This window comes from Columba livia, chromosome 5, assembly GCF_036013475.1.
Source record: "Columba livia isolate bColLiv1 breed racing homer chromosome 5, bColLiv1.pat.W.v2, whole genome shotgun sequence".
Classification (NCBI taxonomy): Eukaryota; Metazoa; Chordata; class Aves; order Columbiformes; family Columbidae; genus Columba; species Columba livia.
Window position 1 is genome coordinate 18,070,083 of NC_088606.1, and position 15,868 is coordinate 18,085,950.

General features: G+C 40.3%; 1 protein-coding gene across 6 annotated transcripts in view; it reads left to right on the plus strand.

Annotated features, from left to right (window-relative positions):
- CCDC88C (coiled-coil domain containing 88C) overlaps positions 1-15,868 on the plus strand; it is a 99,573-nt gene that overhangs the window by 48,068 nt on the left and 35,637 nt on the right. For all 6 annotated transcript variants that reach the window (XM_065063651.1, XM_065063653.1, XM_065063654.1 and 3 more), the window contains 8 exons: positions 1,971-2,029; positions 3,671-3,754; positions 5,093-5,233; positions 5,990-6,174; positions 6,766-6,847; positions 7,451-7,609; positions 13,300-13,446; positions 14,863-15,007. In XM_065063651.1, the coding sequence (XP_064919723.1) occupies positions 1,971-2,029; positions 3,671-3,754; positions 5,093-5,233; positions 5,990-6,174; positions 6,766-6,847; positions 7,451-7,609; positions 13,300-13,446; positions 14,863-15,007 (1,002 nt within the window). The remainder of the gene's footprint in view (positions 1-1,970; positions 2,030-3,670; positions 3,755-5,092; positions 5,234-5,989; positions 6,175-6,765; positions 6,848-7,450; positions 7,610-13,299; positions 13,447-14,862; positions 15,008-15,868) is intronic.

Consider the following 15,868-nt stretch of genomic DNA (forward strand, 5'->3'; position numbering starts at 1 on the left):
GAAAAAATGTCTTCTGGCTAAACCAAATATCTCCTTGGGCTAGTATAAATAGTACCCTCAAAGGAATGGTTCATGAAGTACTAGATCTTTTCTTCTTCTTGTTGCTCAGGGTTGTTTGTGGTTTTTTTGAGATGCTGTCTACATTTAGCGTTGTGTTGTTCAGAATCATACAGAACAATCAGACTTTCACAGACTTAAATGCTGTTTGTATATTAAATAGTAATTTTTCAGAAAAGGGCAAGCCGTGTGTACGCTTAGATGGGGGAGAAGAGTAAGAAAGATTGTAAGTCTGTCAAAAACAGTTTTTCATAATCTGCAGGGAAAAGAACAATATTGTATTTACAGGGTGAAGTGTGAAGTAGCACATTTTAGATATGTCTGTCTATGCAGAAGACAAGAATTCCTGCTTGCAAAATCTTATTGATTAACAATGTGAGACTTGAATATTGGATTCTAGTATAGTATACTGGTAATTTCTGTAGGGTATTCTTAAAACTCTTCAAAGATCAACATTCCTTAAAGTTGTTGAAAAGTTGTTTAACAAGTAAGACACATTTAAAAACTGGCTTACAGAATTTGTGTGCCCTAAAATCAGATGATCAGAAAACAAATTACTTCCTAGGCAGCCTGCACATGGCCACACTGGCTTGCAGGGTTCCCAAGGTGTAGGTAACCTCGTGGTAATTTAGGCCGGTGTGTCTTTGTGCATCTGCGGGGCTGCAGCGGCTGAACTGGTGAGTCAGTTTAACTCCAGGTTCCCAGCCTCGGGTCCTGCACATGCATCTTGCTTTCTGCCAGCGCCGCCTCACAAGAGCATGGTGGTGGTGGAGGAACACAGTTGCACTCAGAAATTATCTGTCTAGTTAGTGATAGGAGCAATTGAACACCTGAGTAAGGCGGGGTAGAAAATTAAAGCGTTTAGCCCACAGTTACACGCTGTGTCAGGAAGCATGCAGGTGTATAGGGATTAGAGAAAACTATACGTGGCCTGTCTCTCCTTCTCTTTCCCCAGCGTGGAGAAGCTTTTCCTGAACCTAACTCCATAGTGACTTTTCATTTCCTCTTTGAAGCTCCTTGCCTTCCATCCCCCTTTGTCTGTCTTTGATAGATGTAATTGTCTTTATCACCCAGCAATACCCACATTAATTTTGTTGGAACAAGATGTGGAGTTGGCTGACGGCCACACTGGTTCCCCTGTGCACATTTCTCTCTCCTGACCTTGGGAGGCGACGGGCAGGGCTGTTGGTCGCAGCAGGATCCCCTGCAGTAACAACCTGCCTGTGCCTCCTCCCCGAGCATATGGTTACCTGCACCTTTGTTTTATGCCACTCTTAGCTCATGGGGTTTGCACTTCAAAGTGTGAACAGGCTTTGATGCAGAACAGGGGCAGAAATTAGTTGCTAAAACATCTCTTGGAGAGAATTTATGTGTGCAGAATGACATTCAGCTTTGGGAAGTCTGAGTGGCAACTATTTTACAGACAGAGAATTTAGGACAAGTTCTCTCTTTGAGAGTAACCTTCCTTTGCTTTGGTTTCTGTTTGTCTGGTTTTGGTTGCTGGTTTTTGGGTTGGTTTGATTTGGTTTTTTGTTGTTGGTTTGGGTGGTGGTTTAATGTGTCTTTCCCGCCTTCATTAGTCACAACACAAACGACAAGCATTGGGCATATGTGCTGCACCATTTGAAGGATTTTGTTGCTGTTGTTGTTCTTCTGCATTGACCAGAAAAGCCTCAGAAAATATCAGTGAGGATAGCACATTGAGTTAGTCTTGATGGGTTTGGGTGTTTAATCCATAAGAACTGTATTATTATGTGGAAAGTATGGTAACATAATAATGGGTGCATATATATTTTCCAGGCACTTGTTCAATGGTCTTATTTATCTTTTCAGGAGGATATTTTGGAGAGGATGACTTGCAAGTACTTAATTTATGTTGTACATATGTACTGATTCCCTTCTTTCCTCTCTAGGTAAAAGTATGGATGAAATTAAGAAGCTGCTGTTGTTGGTTCTGGGCTGTGCTGTGCAGGTGAACATTCTTTAAAAGCTTGAAAAATAATTTTTTTTTTTATCTGTGTTTTGGGCTTTTTGGGGTGTTTTTGTTGTTAGTTGCTTGGTTTTTGTGGACTGAGAAAATCCACCCAAAGATCAGTGCTAAAGGAACAAATCTCCAGCTCAAGAAAGCTTGTGAACTAGAATTGTGAGAAGAGACACAATAGGTGAATTAAAGAAATGCAGAGGGAAAGACAGCTCAAGGAAAGGAAGCACACTTTGTGGTAGCAGTAGCCTCAATTTGTTGCCAATGCTTAATGAGCCATAGGACATGTACTCTAACAAAGCAGTAGTCCACTTTGATAACAAAGTGGGAAGAGAGAAGCTTTGAACAGTGTTCTTGATATCAAGATTAGGTTGGTTTATTTTCTTACTGTTCTAAAATACGCAGGAGTTTTAACAGTAAATATTAAGGCCAAATAGATAAGCTAACAGGCTAAACATCATTTGATGAATCCTGATTTTATTTGCGTAATCATTTGGTTGAATATTACATGTAGAAAATCCAAAGTGAACAGATACTTTGTGTATTCATGTGGGGATTTTTATGTGGCATTTGTTAAAATAAATAGCCAGGCAGCATACATGATAAACTCCCCAGAAATGCACAACAGTTACTGGATAAAGAAATCAGTGTTCTGCCCAGCAGCCCTCTGTGGTGGTAAACAATAGGCGGGTTGCAGGCCAGCCTTTGCTTATAATTGACCTTGTTTGTAGGTCTGTCTGGTGTTTTTGTTGTGCCTTAGGACACTTACCCTGCTCAGCTATGTCAAGTTGATTATGTCAGGGTAAAGCTGTCTTCATATGGCTGCTCTGAACTGTCTCAGCATTGCATTGCAGCACAAAGAATAAGGGTCTGACTTGGCAAGCTGCTCTGCATCCTCGGTCCCTATTTATGGGTTTGAGGTTCTTCCCAGTGGAACCAGGCCCCAAAAGAACATTGTAAATGAGTTTTTAAAAAGCTTTTAAGTAATGCTTGACTTCTGTACAATGCACAGTTGTTACAAGAAGGCAATAAAGTTATTGTACAAACACGGGTATACAGATAGCAGATGTCTGCCTCTTTTAAAGCCTTAAGTAAAAGATTTACTAAAATCAGTTTGTCTGAAATGTCACTCATTTTTATCTAGAATGTTTTATAACCCCATTTTTTATCTAAAGCACATGTTGATTTAGTCCAACAAGCAACATCATGCAGTGGTGTGAATAACAGCTAAAGTGATGCATCTCTGTTCATTGCCAAAACCAAGCAAAATGCAAACAGCAAAGCAGACAGGTTAAATATATGTTTACATCGGTGCAGCTCCATTAATGAAGCTGTGATGATTTCCTCTGGCTGTTGCTCGACCTCTTGATCCCACTGCGTGTTGAACTTGTTTTTAAAGAGCAAAAGCAGCCATTTAGCTTAGCCTTAATTCTCCTGACTGTAAAAAGTTTAAATAATTTAATTCATGCTCTCTATGGAGCAATGAAGTGTTATGCCTTCTAGTGTGACAAAGTGTAGATCTTCAACATTTTGTCATTAGCAATGTGGGGATTTTTAACTATTTAAATAAAAAATAGTGCAGCAAGTTTTAGGATATGTAGCCCTGTTTCAGGGTGTGTTTTCTTTTAACAGTGTGAAAGAAAAGAAGAGTTTATTGAAAGAATAAAACAACTGGATATTGAAACCCAAGCTGCCATTGTGTCACACATTCAGGAGGTGGGACTCTCAGTATTGTCTGTTTTACTTCTTATCTCTTCCTTCCTTGAATTGACAGCATTTTTTTGCTATAAAATGTTAATGCTTGAAATTTCCTAATGGACCACCAAAAAAAAAGATCGAATAGATTATTGCAATGAAATTATGACATTAAAAAGGTTAGTGCTTGGAACATTACTTGGCTCGGTGATGGTTTGAAGAGACGCAGTAGTGAATGCCTTGCTTGCCAGTTATAGGCTATGTAGAAGGAATTGTAGTAAGGATACACGTGTAATGTTTCCAAAAAGCGTATATGGCTTAGGAGTGGCAGTGCCCTTGCAGCAGTGCTGTAAGCACTTAGTTCCGGGGTCCTGCCGTAGGTAAGGCACAAGGTCCCCGCGGGCTTGCTTGGACAGTGGCCTTTGAGCTCAGACAATCTTGAAGAGTGTGCTCTGCAGATGAAATGGGGCATACAACATTTTTAAAGATGGGTTTGACCCAAAGATGAGAAATCTTGGACTTGTAAGATTTCTGTAAAAGGAAGTGCATGTCGTAGGTGTTAGGAGCCAGATTGTTTTGGGGACCCAAAGGAGAGCCACGTGGAAACGGCCACTGCTGGGTGACCCTCACCAGGAACAGGCACTGGCTTTGGCTGGGTGTCAGTGGGTGCAGGTGTAGCAAGACTGGGACACTCAGATTTGGGGAACAAATAGTGGAAGTCTAAGACAGGAACTTTTTTCTTAACATTTTAAAAAAAAGTTCTACTTAAAAAAAAAATCACGATCAACTAAGCATATGGTTTTGAGAAAGGCAGGAACGGTCTTTAACTGAACTTGAGAGACTTGCCTGACATTTCTGTTAAATGATTCATAGGAGTTCAGCTTGTGTAAGGTAGGGGTTGAAAGGCACACTGCAAGCAGTGACTGGAGACCCTTCTGCTAAAGGCAGCTCCTCCCAGCTGTATCACCTGCAAATTGCAAGTTCATTGAAAGCAGGGCTACCTCTCAGTGAGACACCAGCCTAACGGCTCAGAGTCAGTCTCTTCAAATCCCTGGGGTGACCTCAGTGATTGCGGTGAGATACTTGCATACTTCTAATAGGCAAGCACAAGTGCTATGGGTCATAATATGTATCTAATAATTTTTAAAAATCAGCCTTAATAATTATAAAAACATATACATGCCAGAAGTTGCTGGGTAATGTTAAAGTTAGAGGTAGTTGTGTTTGTTATTTACAACCTGTTTTCGGCGAGATGTGATCATTTTTTAGCTCGTCAGTAGAACATCCTGAGGGAAGGAGCAAACAAATTTACACATCAACCAGTGGAAAGAATTTATTTTTTTTTGTTGCTGTTCCTAGGTGACTCACAACCAGGAGAATGTCTTTGACTTGCAGTGGCTGGAGGTCCCAGATATGGCCCCAGAAGAACTAGAATCTCTTTCCAGGAATATGGTTTTCCACCTCAAGAGGCTCATTGATGAGAGAGATGAATGCACAGAAGTACGATGACTTATCTCTGCCATATAGAGCTCATGTGAAGCAGCAGATGCAGGCTCCGTTCCTTCTCTTGTGTCTTGTTTGTGCACTGGGTTTCTATTTCTTCTGTACCTTTTCTTCTGTACCTCTGAAAATCTGTAGAGAGATTTTGACTATTCCATTGATTCTCGTGTAAACACTGAGGTTTGATGAAATGATTGGTAAAGAGGAGTGGAGTGGTCTCTCCATGAAGGGGAGAGACTAAAATATTTGATGTTGTGACTTTGTCTTGAGATTTTTATCTCTGCATGTCTGCTCAGTCATTCATCTGAGTGATTGTTTGCCTGTCTCTCCACTGGTAAATACCATCATGGGTTCCAGTGTCATCTTCATTTTTTTCCCTGTCTGTTGCTAACTCAACAATTCCTTTCCCTTCAGATCTCTGGAGGAGTCTTCTCCCCTTCTTTAACCTGTTAATTTTCTGTCGTGCTTTTGACCGTGGTTGTGTTAGTTAAAATTGTTAGTTGTTACAGGTTTATGAATTCTCCAAGCAAAACAGACTGCTTATTTTGAGCATTGAAAGGGGAATATTTTAGTAGTCTGAGCATAGTGGAAATTCCTTTCCTCCTCTGTGTAACTCTCCCTCCTGGTTATCATTTGAATTCTATATAATGCCAGGCTAACAACTTTCTACATTTATAAATAATTTTTAGATACTCAAAAACCAACATATAATTATACTGTTTATTCTTGACACTCTATACTTCTCTGTATTTCCAGGTCATTGTAGATCTCACTCAAGAGAGAGATTATCTCCAGTCTCAGCAACCACCGAGTCCTCTGAAAGCTCCAAGTCCAGATTCTTCACCAAACCCAGCCAACCCACTTTCTAATGAAGACAAGCAGCACCTTACAGTGGAGCTGGCAGACACGAAGGCTAAACTGAGAAGAATCCGGCAGGAGCTGTGAGTCACCAGTGATTTGTGTGTCTAGAAAGACTTGTATATTAAGTCTTGTGCATCCTGAAACTGCGGTTGCCTGTTGGCTTCAGTACACTGGCCTCCATGGGAGCTCTCAGAATCACAGCTTTCAGATTTTTTTATTCATAGAAGTAGGAACCTATTATAGTATGGATATTCCATCTTCTTTCTCAATTGGTCTTTAAACACAGAGTAGATGGGTACTTCATTTTTCTTTTTGTATCTCATCTCTCCCTCTCTTCAAAATGCCAACTGCTAGCTGCACTTTTAAATTATTATTGGGAAATACAGATGCCAGTGAAGCTGGCTATCACAGCAGTAGCACCAATGAGATTTAAACAGAGGTACTTAGTAAAAAAAGTAGAGCTACAAACTCGGATCCATGATATGTGTATGGTATCATGAGGAAAAAGCTTTTGTTTTTATGACGCTCTCATGACAAAGAGGCTCTCTGTTCAGAATATGCTAGGAGATTTGTCTTCCTTTCCAGATACCCAGCAGTGACCCATGCAGTCGATATTGCTTAATGAGAAGGAAAATGTAATTTCTTATTAAGATTTTTCTAATAATTTTCAGGGAAGAGAAGTCTGAACAGCTTGTAGATTCTAAACATGAAGTTGAGCAGCTCACCCTGGAACTGCAAAAAATAAAACAAGAGGTAAGATGGTCTTGTTTTACTGTGACGGTCTTCCGTATTTCAAAAACCTCTTTCAGTGTGAGGCTAAAAATACTACTGCGCTTCTTTTTAATGAAGAAATCAAGTTACTCCAGTAAGCTGTTTGATGGTTATGGCTATGGCATAGCAATGCTACACTTCCCACTTAACTGGTGAGAGCAGTCTCATCTGTTTGCAAATAGCCTAGTGTAATGCCTGAAGCTTATGCAGCACCAGGCACTAGAAATGTCGGGGTCCCAACAGGCTGGATAACCTCTCTGTCTTGTAGAGAATTTACTGGCTAGTTAGAGTCATAGGTCATAGAATGTCCTTAGTTGGAAAGGACCCACAAGGATCATGGAGTCCAACTCCTGTCCCTGCACATGACAACCCCACAGTTCACACCATGCGTCTGAGGGCATTGTCCAGTCTCTTCTTGAACACTGTCAGGCTCTACTGTCAGTTAGGAACATTCTCTTGCTCCTGAACCAGGGAAATGCTGTTTGCTTGCCTGTGCTTAAAACAAGCGAGTAAATAAAGTATAAAGAACACGTTTTCAAGTATTAGCTAAAATTTTTCTCCCTGCTTATTCCTCACTTCTGACAGAACATACACCTGGCCTCAGACGCTCGCTCTGCACGAGCATACAGAGATGAGCTCGACTCTCTGAGAGAGAGGGCAAACCGTGTGGAGAGACTTGAGATGGAACTTGTTCGGTGCAAAGAGAAACTTCATGATGTGGATTTTTACAAAGCTCGCATGGAGGCAAGTTAAGATTAAAAGATTTGCTGAGTAATCCTTAATGTTTGGTTTTTGTTGTGTTACCAGTTCATGTGTCATTTGTCAGTGACCTAACTGTAACAAAACATGAGAGCAAGTGGAAATTACTTAACCTATGTCATAGTTATTAACTTTAAAACTTCTTCCAGGGGCAAGAAGGACTTGGTGCACACCCATTACTGTTAATAATCTCTGCATAGTTCACCTTTTTGTGGCTAAACAGGACAGGCCTTTTCTGGACACTTACAGAGAATCCAGACCCTTAGTCCAGCCTTGAAAATTTACTCTTAGGTAAAATGCTTGTGTTTCAGAGTTGCTTTGACATAACATTTTAAATGTCATGTATAAGTTAGCTAAATGAATGTCTGGGTGTTTTTCCTTAGGGTTTGTAGCAGATGTAATTTGTTAACATGGCTGGGCATTTCTAAGCATGACCTCAGATGATGAATTCTAGCCAGCCCTTTTGCAGCTTGTTGCTTGTAGCAGAAAGGAGAGTGAATCTGGATCTTCCCTAGTGCCCTGAGTAGGGTAGTTCAATGAGAAATGTATAGCTTTGTTCCAGTAGTGATGCCAGTTGCTCAGTGTAGTCATCTGCAGCTATGCCCATCCTGGAACTATTAATTAACATAGGCTGAAAGGGATCTTGAGATCATCTAGACAAACACAGTGCTCACAGCACAGCTTACGTTAAGTCAGACCGCTCTTATTTTCTGTCCTTTCAGTCCCTTTCTGTCCTTAATAAGCCCCACACGTAACACTTCAGCTGACATCAAATAAATATCCATACTTGCTGAACATATGGAGGTTCAGTAACTGACTTCACTATAATTAGATAAAATCCCAGGTCTGAGGTAAAGGGTGATATTGAAACTCACATTTGCCAGGCCTCTGGCTGAGAACACAGACCTTATTTCTGCTCTACAAACCTTACTTTATAGCTGATTTTTTTTCCCCTCTCTAACCTAAGGAGCCAGCCTCTTATGAATAGGTTTGCTAAAACGGATGGTTATTAAATGTAGTAATAGACTACAAAGGCCTCTCTTCCCTCTCAGTAATTCCCAGTTTACTTTAGAAAGAAGCTCTGGCTCTCTGTTTTCTTGCCTCAAGCTGGCAAGTCGTTTGTGCTTTAACCTGGCACATGAGCTATCAGTGTGGCATCCTGGCATTCCCCTTTGACTGGATGCTGGAGCCGCCTGGCTTCTACCTGCTGCTCAGATAATTTAGCCAGGCCTAGGAGAGGAGTTTTTTAGTCTTCATCTGAGATCAAGGAAGTAACTATCTCTGTTCTTGAGTTCTCAGCCTCCTTGCTTGTCCTAGAGCCAGCAGTTTCCTTCTTTGCTGTCTGCATGCTAATGTTGCTGAACGTATCATTCAGTAAAGAGACCTCCGCTTCAGTTTCAGATTTGTTCCCATGTTCCTCACTCCCTCTTTCACCCTGCCAGATTTTGGGGAAAGTATTGAATGTCAGAGATGAATGTTGGCTTTCCAAGGATACCTCCCTGAAATACAGCAGTGGGACAAGGATATTTCTGATCGATTTGTCACTTTTCTAATTCCAGGTCACAGTGTGGACTCTAGCAAAAGTTGTTGCTGCTTTAGGGGCTGAGCTGTTCTAATATGCAGCAGGATTGCACAGCTGTCTGCAGGCTGGTCTGTGGTCTAGAATAGCCAGAGAGTTTCACATTCTCACCACTCCCTCTTCCATCATGGATCGAGTCTTGGCACAGCCATGGACCGCCAGTGTTGAGCAGTGGTAGTGTCAGGCAGACTCCACTGGTTTCCTGCTGATACTTTCAGAGGATGACACAGGGCACTATTCTGTCTTTTTTTATAGTTCTGGAGTAGCACAAAGACTGTGCATAGTAGCCAGAATCCAACTTTCCATGGTCCCCCAGTTTTCATTCTTATCTGTCTCAGGTCCTGTGCCCCCTCAAAAGAAGTATTAATGGCTGCGGTCAGTTCAGTGTCTGCTCAGATTCCTCCCACTCCCTCACAAACTGTGGCTTACAATTCCAAGTTGTAAGATTTGTTCAGGGATGTAACATGGTAGAGATTATGACCACTGGACAGTACATTGCTGGTTCATGTCATGTCATTTACTGTGACTGGCTTCTTAATCTCTAAGTCTTAAGACTTGAAAAAATCTTACAGAGACACAGCAATGAAAATGTAGGTGTGCAAAGTACAGTGTAAGCCACTTTACTGTGGTAATGTGATACCTTAAGGCTCATAGGGTTTTGACAGGGTTGCTAATAAGCAGTGCCAAATCCGTAAGTGAGAAGAAAAGGTGGGTTTACCTTTGTGCATCAATGCAGAAAGCTATTAAGTGGGCATTAAAAATATTTTCCTTTTTGTAGTTAATATACACATTTTGTACTCTGAGCAAAAAATATACAATGTGCTCTGTGTATGATACCACGACAACCTTTAGGAATTGCGAGCAAGCTTACATGTAGTTTCTGAAAGCACGTTATACAGATCAACCGTGGCAACAGGAAGAGGTTTAAGGAGCTATTCTGGAAAGAGTGCAAAAGGAGCAAGTCTTCAAGTGAATGTGACACGTTTAGGCATGTGTGTTGTTTTCTTTCTCTCTCTGTCTTGACAAAGTTGTTCAGAAATGACATTTTAATTTGACCATCGTTCAAGGACTGTGGAGATGAATATGCTCAGAAGACCTTCCTGCTGGGATGGCTTAATGAGGTTGTAATTGTGAATGTGGAGGAGCAGGCCTAGTGCCGGGCTTCCTCAGAGGAGGTGCTTCACTCCAGTGGAAGGCTTCCCTCCAGCATTCCTCTCCATTGAACCTTGTGCTGCTCCAGGAGAGCGGGTTGTTTTCCGAGGCCAGGGAGTCTGCTTTGCCCATTCTTCCCCCTTCTCACTGCAATCACGTTTCCGTGCAGGATGATGGGAGGAATTTCTGTGAATGTTAAAAAAAGCAAAAACATCTCTTGTATGTTTTCATATAGCTGTCCAAGGCAATGTTTGATTGTCACGAAATGATAACTGTGTCATGGCTCGGTAGGGGCAGCTTCTGAGCTGCCAGAAGGGAGGGGGTTGAGCTCTGTCTAATAACTAGGTCTGGATGCGTGTGCAAATTCTCTAGTTTCAGATTTGAACAATCTGATTGCTACTTTAGTTTCTGAAAATGTTTTCCAGTAGCAACACACCCTGATTGTGTAACCACTTACCCCCAGAGTTAATTGTAACCATGTGAGTACACAATGAACATTCTTAAAGACATATCAAGGCACAGCAATGCAGGATCAAACCACAATATGTAATTTATTTTCGAAATTACAAAAGCAGAATTATATATGTTGGATATAAAACCATCACAATGTAAGTAATACAAAACTAAGGGGTTTTTAATCCATTGCCTATTAAATTAGTGTATTTTAAAAAAAGTCCACAGATAACTATTTTTGTTGTCGATTTAAAAATAAACTTAGAAAATAATGCAGGTGAGTTTGTTAATTAAAGAAAAAATAAACCTTAATTCCAGTGGAAGCAACACCATCCCATGACCACTACCTGCTGATTGCTGAACAAGTGTGGTTTGTAGACAGACACGTTTTTAGGTGAACTATGTTACGTTAGTGACTTCTGGGAGATGTTAGTGCTGACATGTTTTAGTTAGAACAGTTTTACCTTCTAGGCCTTGAGATGAAACTCTACAATGTTCCCATGGAGTAATTATTTAAATTATATGAACTTTAAGACAACCTCAGGTCAACCTCAGTGAGCGATGTTGACCTCGCCATAGCAGGCATTTCCACCAGGTTATTAATTTAAGATTTCATTAGAACTACTTTGAACTGACATGTCTGCCCTACCTGGGTGCTCAACGGAAAGTGCTTCGGTCTTCCGTATATTGCAGCTCCCAGTGATGTGTGGTTTGCACCAGAGCCTGGATATGTGTATGCACTTGGCACGTAGCTTGGCTCTTCATGAGACACTAAAATAATTAGTTCCTGCTTGGTAAGCAGTTCTGGGCATAGTTCTGAGGCCATGGTTTTGAGGTCAGACACCACCTTACTTCTTAGGGCAGTGGGCCAGATGGAGTGTGGTGATCTAGCAAAGTAAACTCGTGTCGTGTTGCTGTTTCGTTACAGGTGTTGTGGCAGTTTACAGGACATCCAGCACATTCTGTGTCATGTGCTTCTCCCGGTCTGTCATCTGTTTAGTGTCAGCCTTTTTAGTTTGCTCATCCTGAAGTGACCCTGTTGGATCAGATTTGGTCCAAAACGCTGGCTTTGTAAAACTAGTGTGTCAGTATTGTTATTATTTTAGTTACTTGCATATTCAGACATTTTAGTTGCAGTCGTTGAACCACTTCACAAGCACTAACATACTTGTCCTTATAATACTAAGCTAGTAGGGAATTTTTTGCTCTCCTACTTTGCGAGTTGGTAGCTGACCCACTGAGACATCATGGGCAATATGGTACTGCATAAGTTAGACTTTCCATATTATGCCATCTACAGTCAAGATGCCGCAGACAACTGAGATTACTGGCTATATAAGGCTATTAAATCATGGCCCCCTGCAGTATCAAAAGGCAAGGGGAGTGGCTGTCATCACACACTCTTAACTTGTGCTCTGCAGCTATCTTCTTTTTTGTTTGCTTTTTGTGTTTTAAATAGCTGGGCCACATAAGGCTTCTTAAGGCTGATTCTACCCCCCAAAAATGAGAAAGCAGTTGCTGATTAATTAGTGAAAGTGATTCACATGCCTGGTGATCTTTCAGGAATCTGCTTGGTTTGGATGTTTGTGGTCTGAGAGAGCAGACTTGAACACCGATGTCAGCAGAGACTTCACAATTTGAAGACAGTTGTCCAGAAATAATTTTGTCTAGCAATAAGTATTTCATCCTGCCTGTGTGTGCATTTCTGGTTTTGCATATTTCATTGGAGTGGGGGAGAGAATGGGGAGAGGAGGGAGGAAAACTAAGAAAGACGAAAGAAAACTTCTTTAGAGAGTCACATAGTCTGCTTCTTGCCCCACTGTAACTCTTCTGGGAAAAAATCCTGCCTGTATCCATTTAATTTTTAAAATGCTGATACGTTCCTGCTGTAGAAAATTCTGTTTCTGACTCAGGACTTATCTGAGAATCAACAAGAGTAAAAGCTAGTGAGGTATTATAGCTTGAAATAAGACATAATTTAATAATTGTGTTTAAAACATGAGCAAGAATACATGGCCAGATTTTATGCTTTGGACATTTCATGTTTCTGGAGATAAAATATTTGAATGTGCAGAGCTTCATTTGTTGCTTTGCAAGGAACATTCAGAGTCCAGTATAATTAACTTATTTCTGGGGACTAGAGTTGGCTAAGGAAATGGTGTTATAATAGTGAAATTGAAATCAAACAGTTGTTCTTCTGTGTCTTTAGTCTCTTTGCACCTCTTGATCTATCCTCATGTAAAGCAAAAGGAACTCCAAGAAACTTTTAAAATTCAGGAAAATGCAATAAGAAATATTAGGTTTACTTGCATTAATGACTCAAAGATGTAGTATCATCTTCTATTAAAATATCAGGTGAAATGTTTTTAATGAAACAGAGAAACATGTCAAATTTCTTTTTTTGTTTTGCAGTGTTAGTTTATGAAAGTCACCCGGCCTTCAAAAAGTCAGTTTATCTAAAGAGGTTAACATTGTTACTTTTTATCCCTAGGAGTTGAGAGAGGACAACATCATTTTAATTGAAACAAAGGCCATGCTAGAAGAACAGCTAACAATGGCAAGAGCTCGTGGTGATAAACTGCATGAATTAGAGAAGGAAAATTTGCAGTTGAAATCCAAACTTCATGACGTAGAGCTGGTATGCCCTTTCTTTTTCATTATGATAAGTTTTTGAACTTCTGTTTTTATGCCAAGTCACAGATTCACGTAACAGAAACGAGTGGAGACAGGCAAATAAATCAACAGTGCTTTTCAAGAGGTCTTTGTGCACATGAACTTTTGAAATATGATAATGTTAATAGTGTAAATATTGCCAATGCTATTTTGTGTGAGACTGAATTTAAACTTACGCAAGAAGTTATATCACAATTTTAAAATACAGATTTCTTTCATACATATTGATAACGGGTATAATAAAATCTGGCAGTTAAGTAGAAGTCTCGTAGATATAGAAAATGAAAACTTCTGTAGTAAATGATCTTTTTTGTTGGAAACAAAACCCCAAGCTTTTACAGTGACTTTAAGAATCCATTACTGCCTTACAAGACACAAAATTCTAAAATTTATTATTGTGTGCTTATTGCTTCGTGGAAAAGGAAACATAAATTGCAGTTTGTCTACTAACAAAAAGCAACATTGGGGTTTATAATCCCACTAGAAATAATAAATACTCTTTCACCTCATCTCCTGTATTTTACTTAATGTTCCTCCTCTTGTCCCACTGTGTTTTGAATTCTTGTGGGTTTAAGTGTATAGGGGTTTAACTGTGTAGGGCTTCAACTGGGTGTGTTGGAAACAGATACTGAGGCTGCTGTGTGGAATTATGTTTAATGACCAATTCAGGGGATTATAATGGTCCTGTCATGCTCCAGCTTTTCTGAAGTGTCTGGTAGTTTTGGATGATGTTTTTCTGGGTGAGTTGATAAATTTTTGGGTAATGCTTTCAAAAAATTTGGAACCTTCTGGGGCACCAGTTTGGCTCTTGCAAATGCAAATGGGCAAAACAATCACAAAAAGCAATGGCAGACTCATTCTCCAGATATATTTTCTGGATATTTTAAAACCCAAATTATGAGGCAGATATTACTTGCTGATCTCTATGAATGTAACCAAATTTGATGTGATGAGTTGAGAAAGCTCAGTAGAATTTGCAGTTGTGCCTGCCGAGTCTCCAGTGTGCCAGTACATGATACTACCTGTTTTTTAAGAGCTTAGCTCTGGAGGCAGCTTGAATCCAGCCTGCCTTACTAGCCCAGGCTTGTACCGGCCCTGTCATCACCCGGGGTGTTCTCACTCCAGTCACCCTCCCTCCAAGTGTATCATGGACCTGAGCTGACTCCACACAAGGCCAGTTGAGTGTTTTCTGCAGTGCTTTCTGTGGCAGGTATGGTAGCCCACAGCAAACATGTAATGCTGTACATGTATTTCAATATAAAAGCACACAGTGTTTGAGATCCTTCTACCCTTGATGTGTTGTGGTTGTAGCAGTTCAGCTGATAGGGCAATCTTCCAGGTAAGGTGAATATGAGTGTTCATTCATGCATGTCTTGCACAGGACCGGGACACGGACAAGAAGAGGATTGAAGAGCTGCTGGAGGAGAACATGGTCTTGGAGATTGCACAGAAACAGAGCATGAACGAATCTGCACACCTGGGCTGGGAACTAGAACAGCTGGCTAAAAGCACAGATCTTGCAGACAGTGAGTACCAGCTGGGGTAGCTGTTGTGTTTGTGGTCTCTTTCAGAGTAGACAGGTTGGTTGACTGAGATGAGAACAGAGATTGAGTGCAAGCTTTGAGAACTTCCCTCAGTCAGCCACTTGGCTTTGAACTTAGATTTTTGAAACTTCCAAAATGTATTCCTTCTAGTTTATTTCACTTTCTTACAAAAGCATTAAAACGTTTTTCTTTTATTCTGTTTGTCACTGGGACTTTTAATTAAAATGATAAAAATTCAAAAAAGGAAAGCTTTGTAAATGACACAGCAGAAATGTCACACCGAACACTGGATGGCTGGGAGAGGAGTCTGTGATCTTCAGTACAATCAGTACAGACAATTAGCTGGTCTTTAAGTCCCAGGAAGTAGTGAATGTTGAAGTCATTTATTTTTACTAGGTACCGAAAAGTATGTACAGTTAAAACAACTGGCTGAATTTTTTTTTCAAATGGTTGATTTGATTTCCGTAACTATCACAAACATAACTAATACTTCTTTCGCTAGTCGGATTTTAGCATGAATTTCTGTGACTAACGTTCATTCTGTCTGTAATAACAGTGCTAAATGGAACTTGGGAAATATAAGCTATTTCATGCAGTTCACTGTGCAGTTTTTATTAATTACTCACTTGATTCTGCTAAGACTTGCATGTTTGGCTTTGTATACCAGGAACAGTTTAACTTGAAGACAAAGGAATGAGTTAGAGTAAGCAGATGTTCGGTTTTCAGAAAAGAAGTGTCTAGAAGAATGGTTTTGTTTTGTAAAATAGCTGAATGTGTGTCTGACACCAGTTCTCAAATCTACTTGCTGTCTAGGACCTGAGTTGTCTTTATTAAAGACTAATG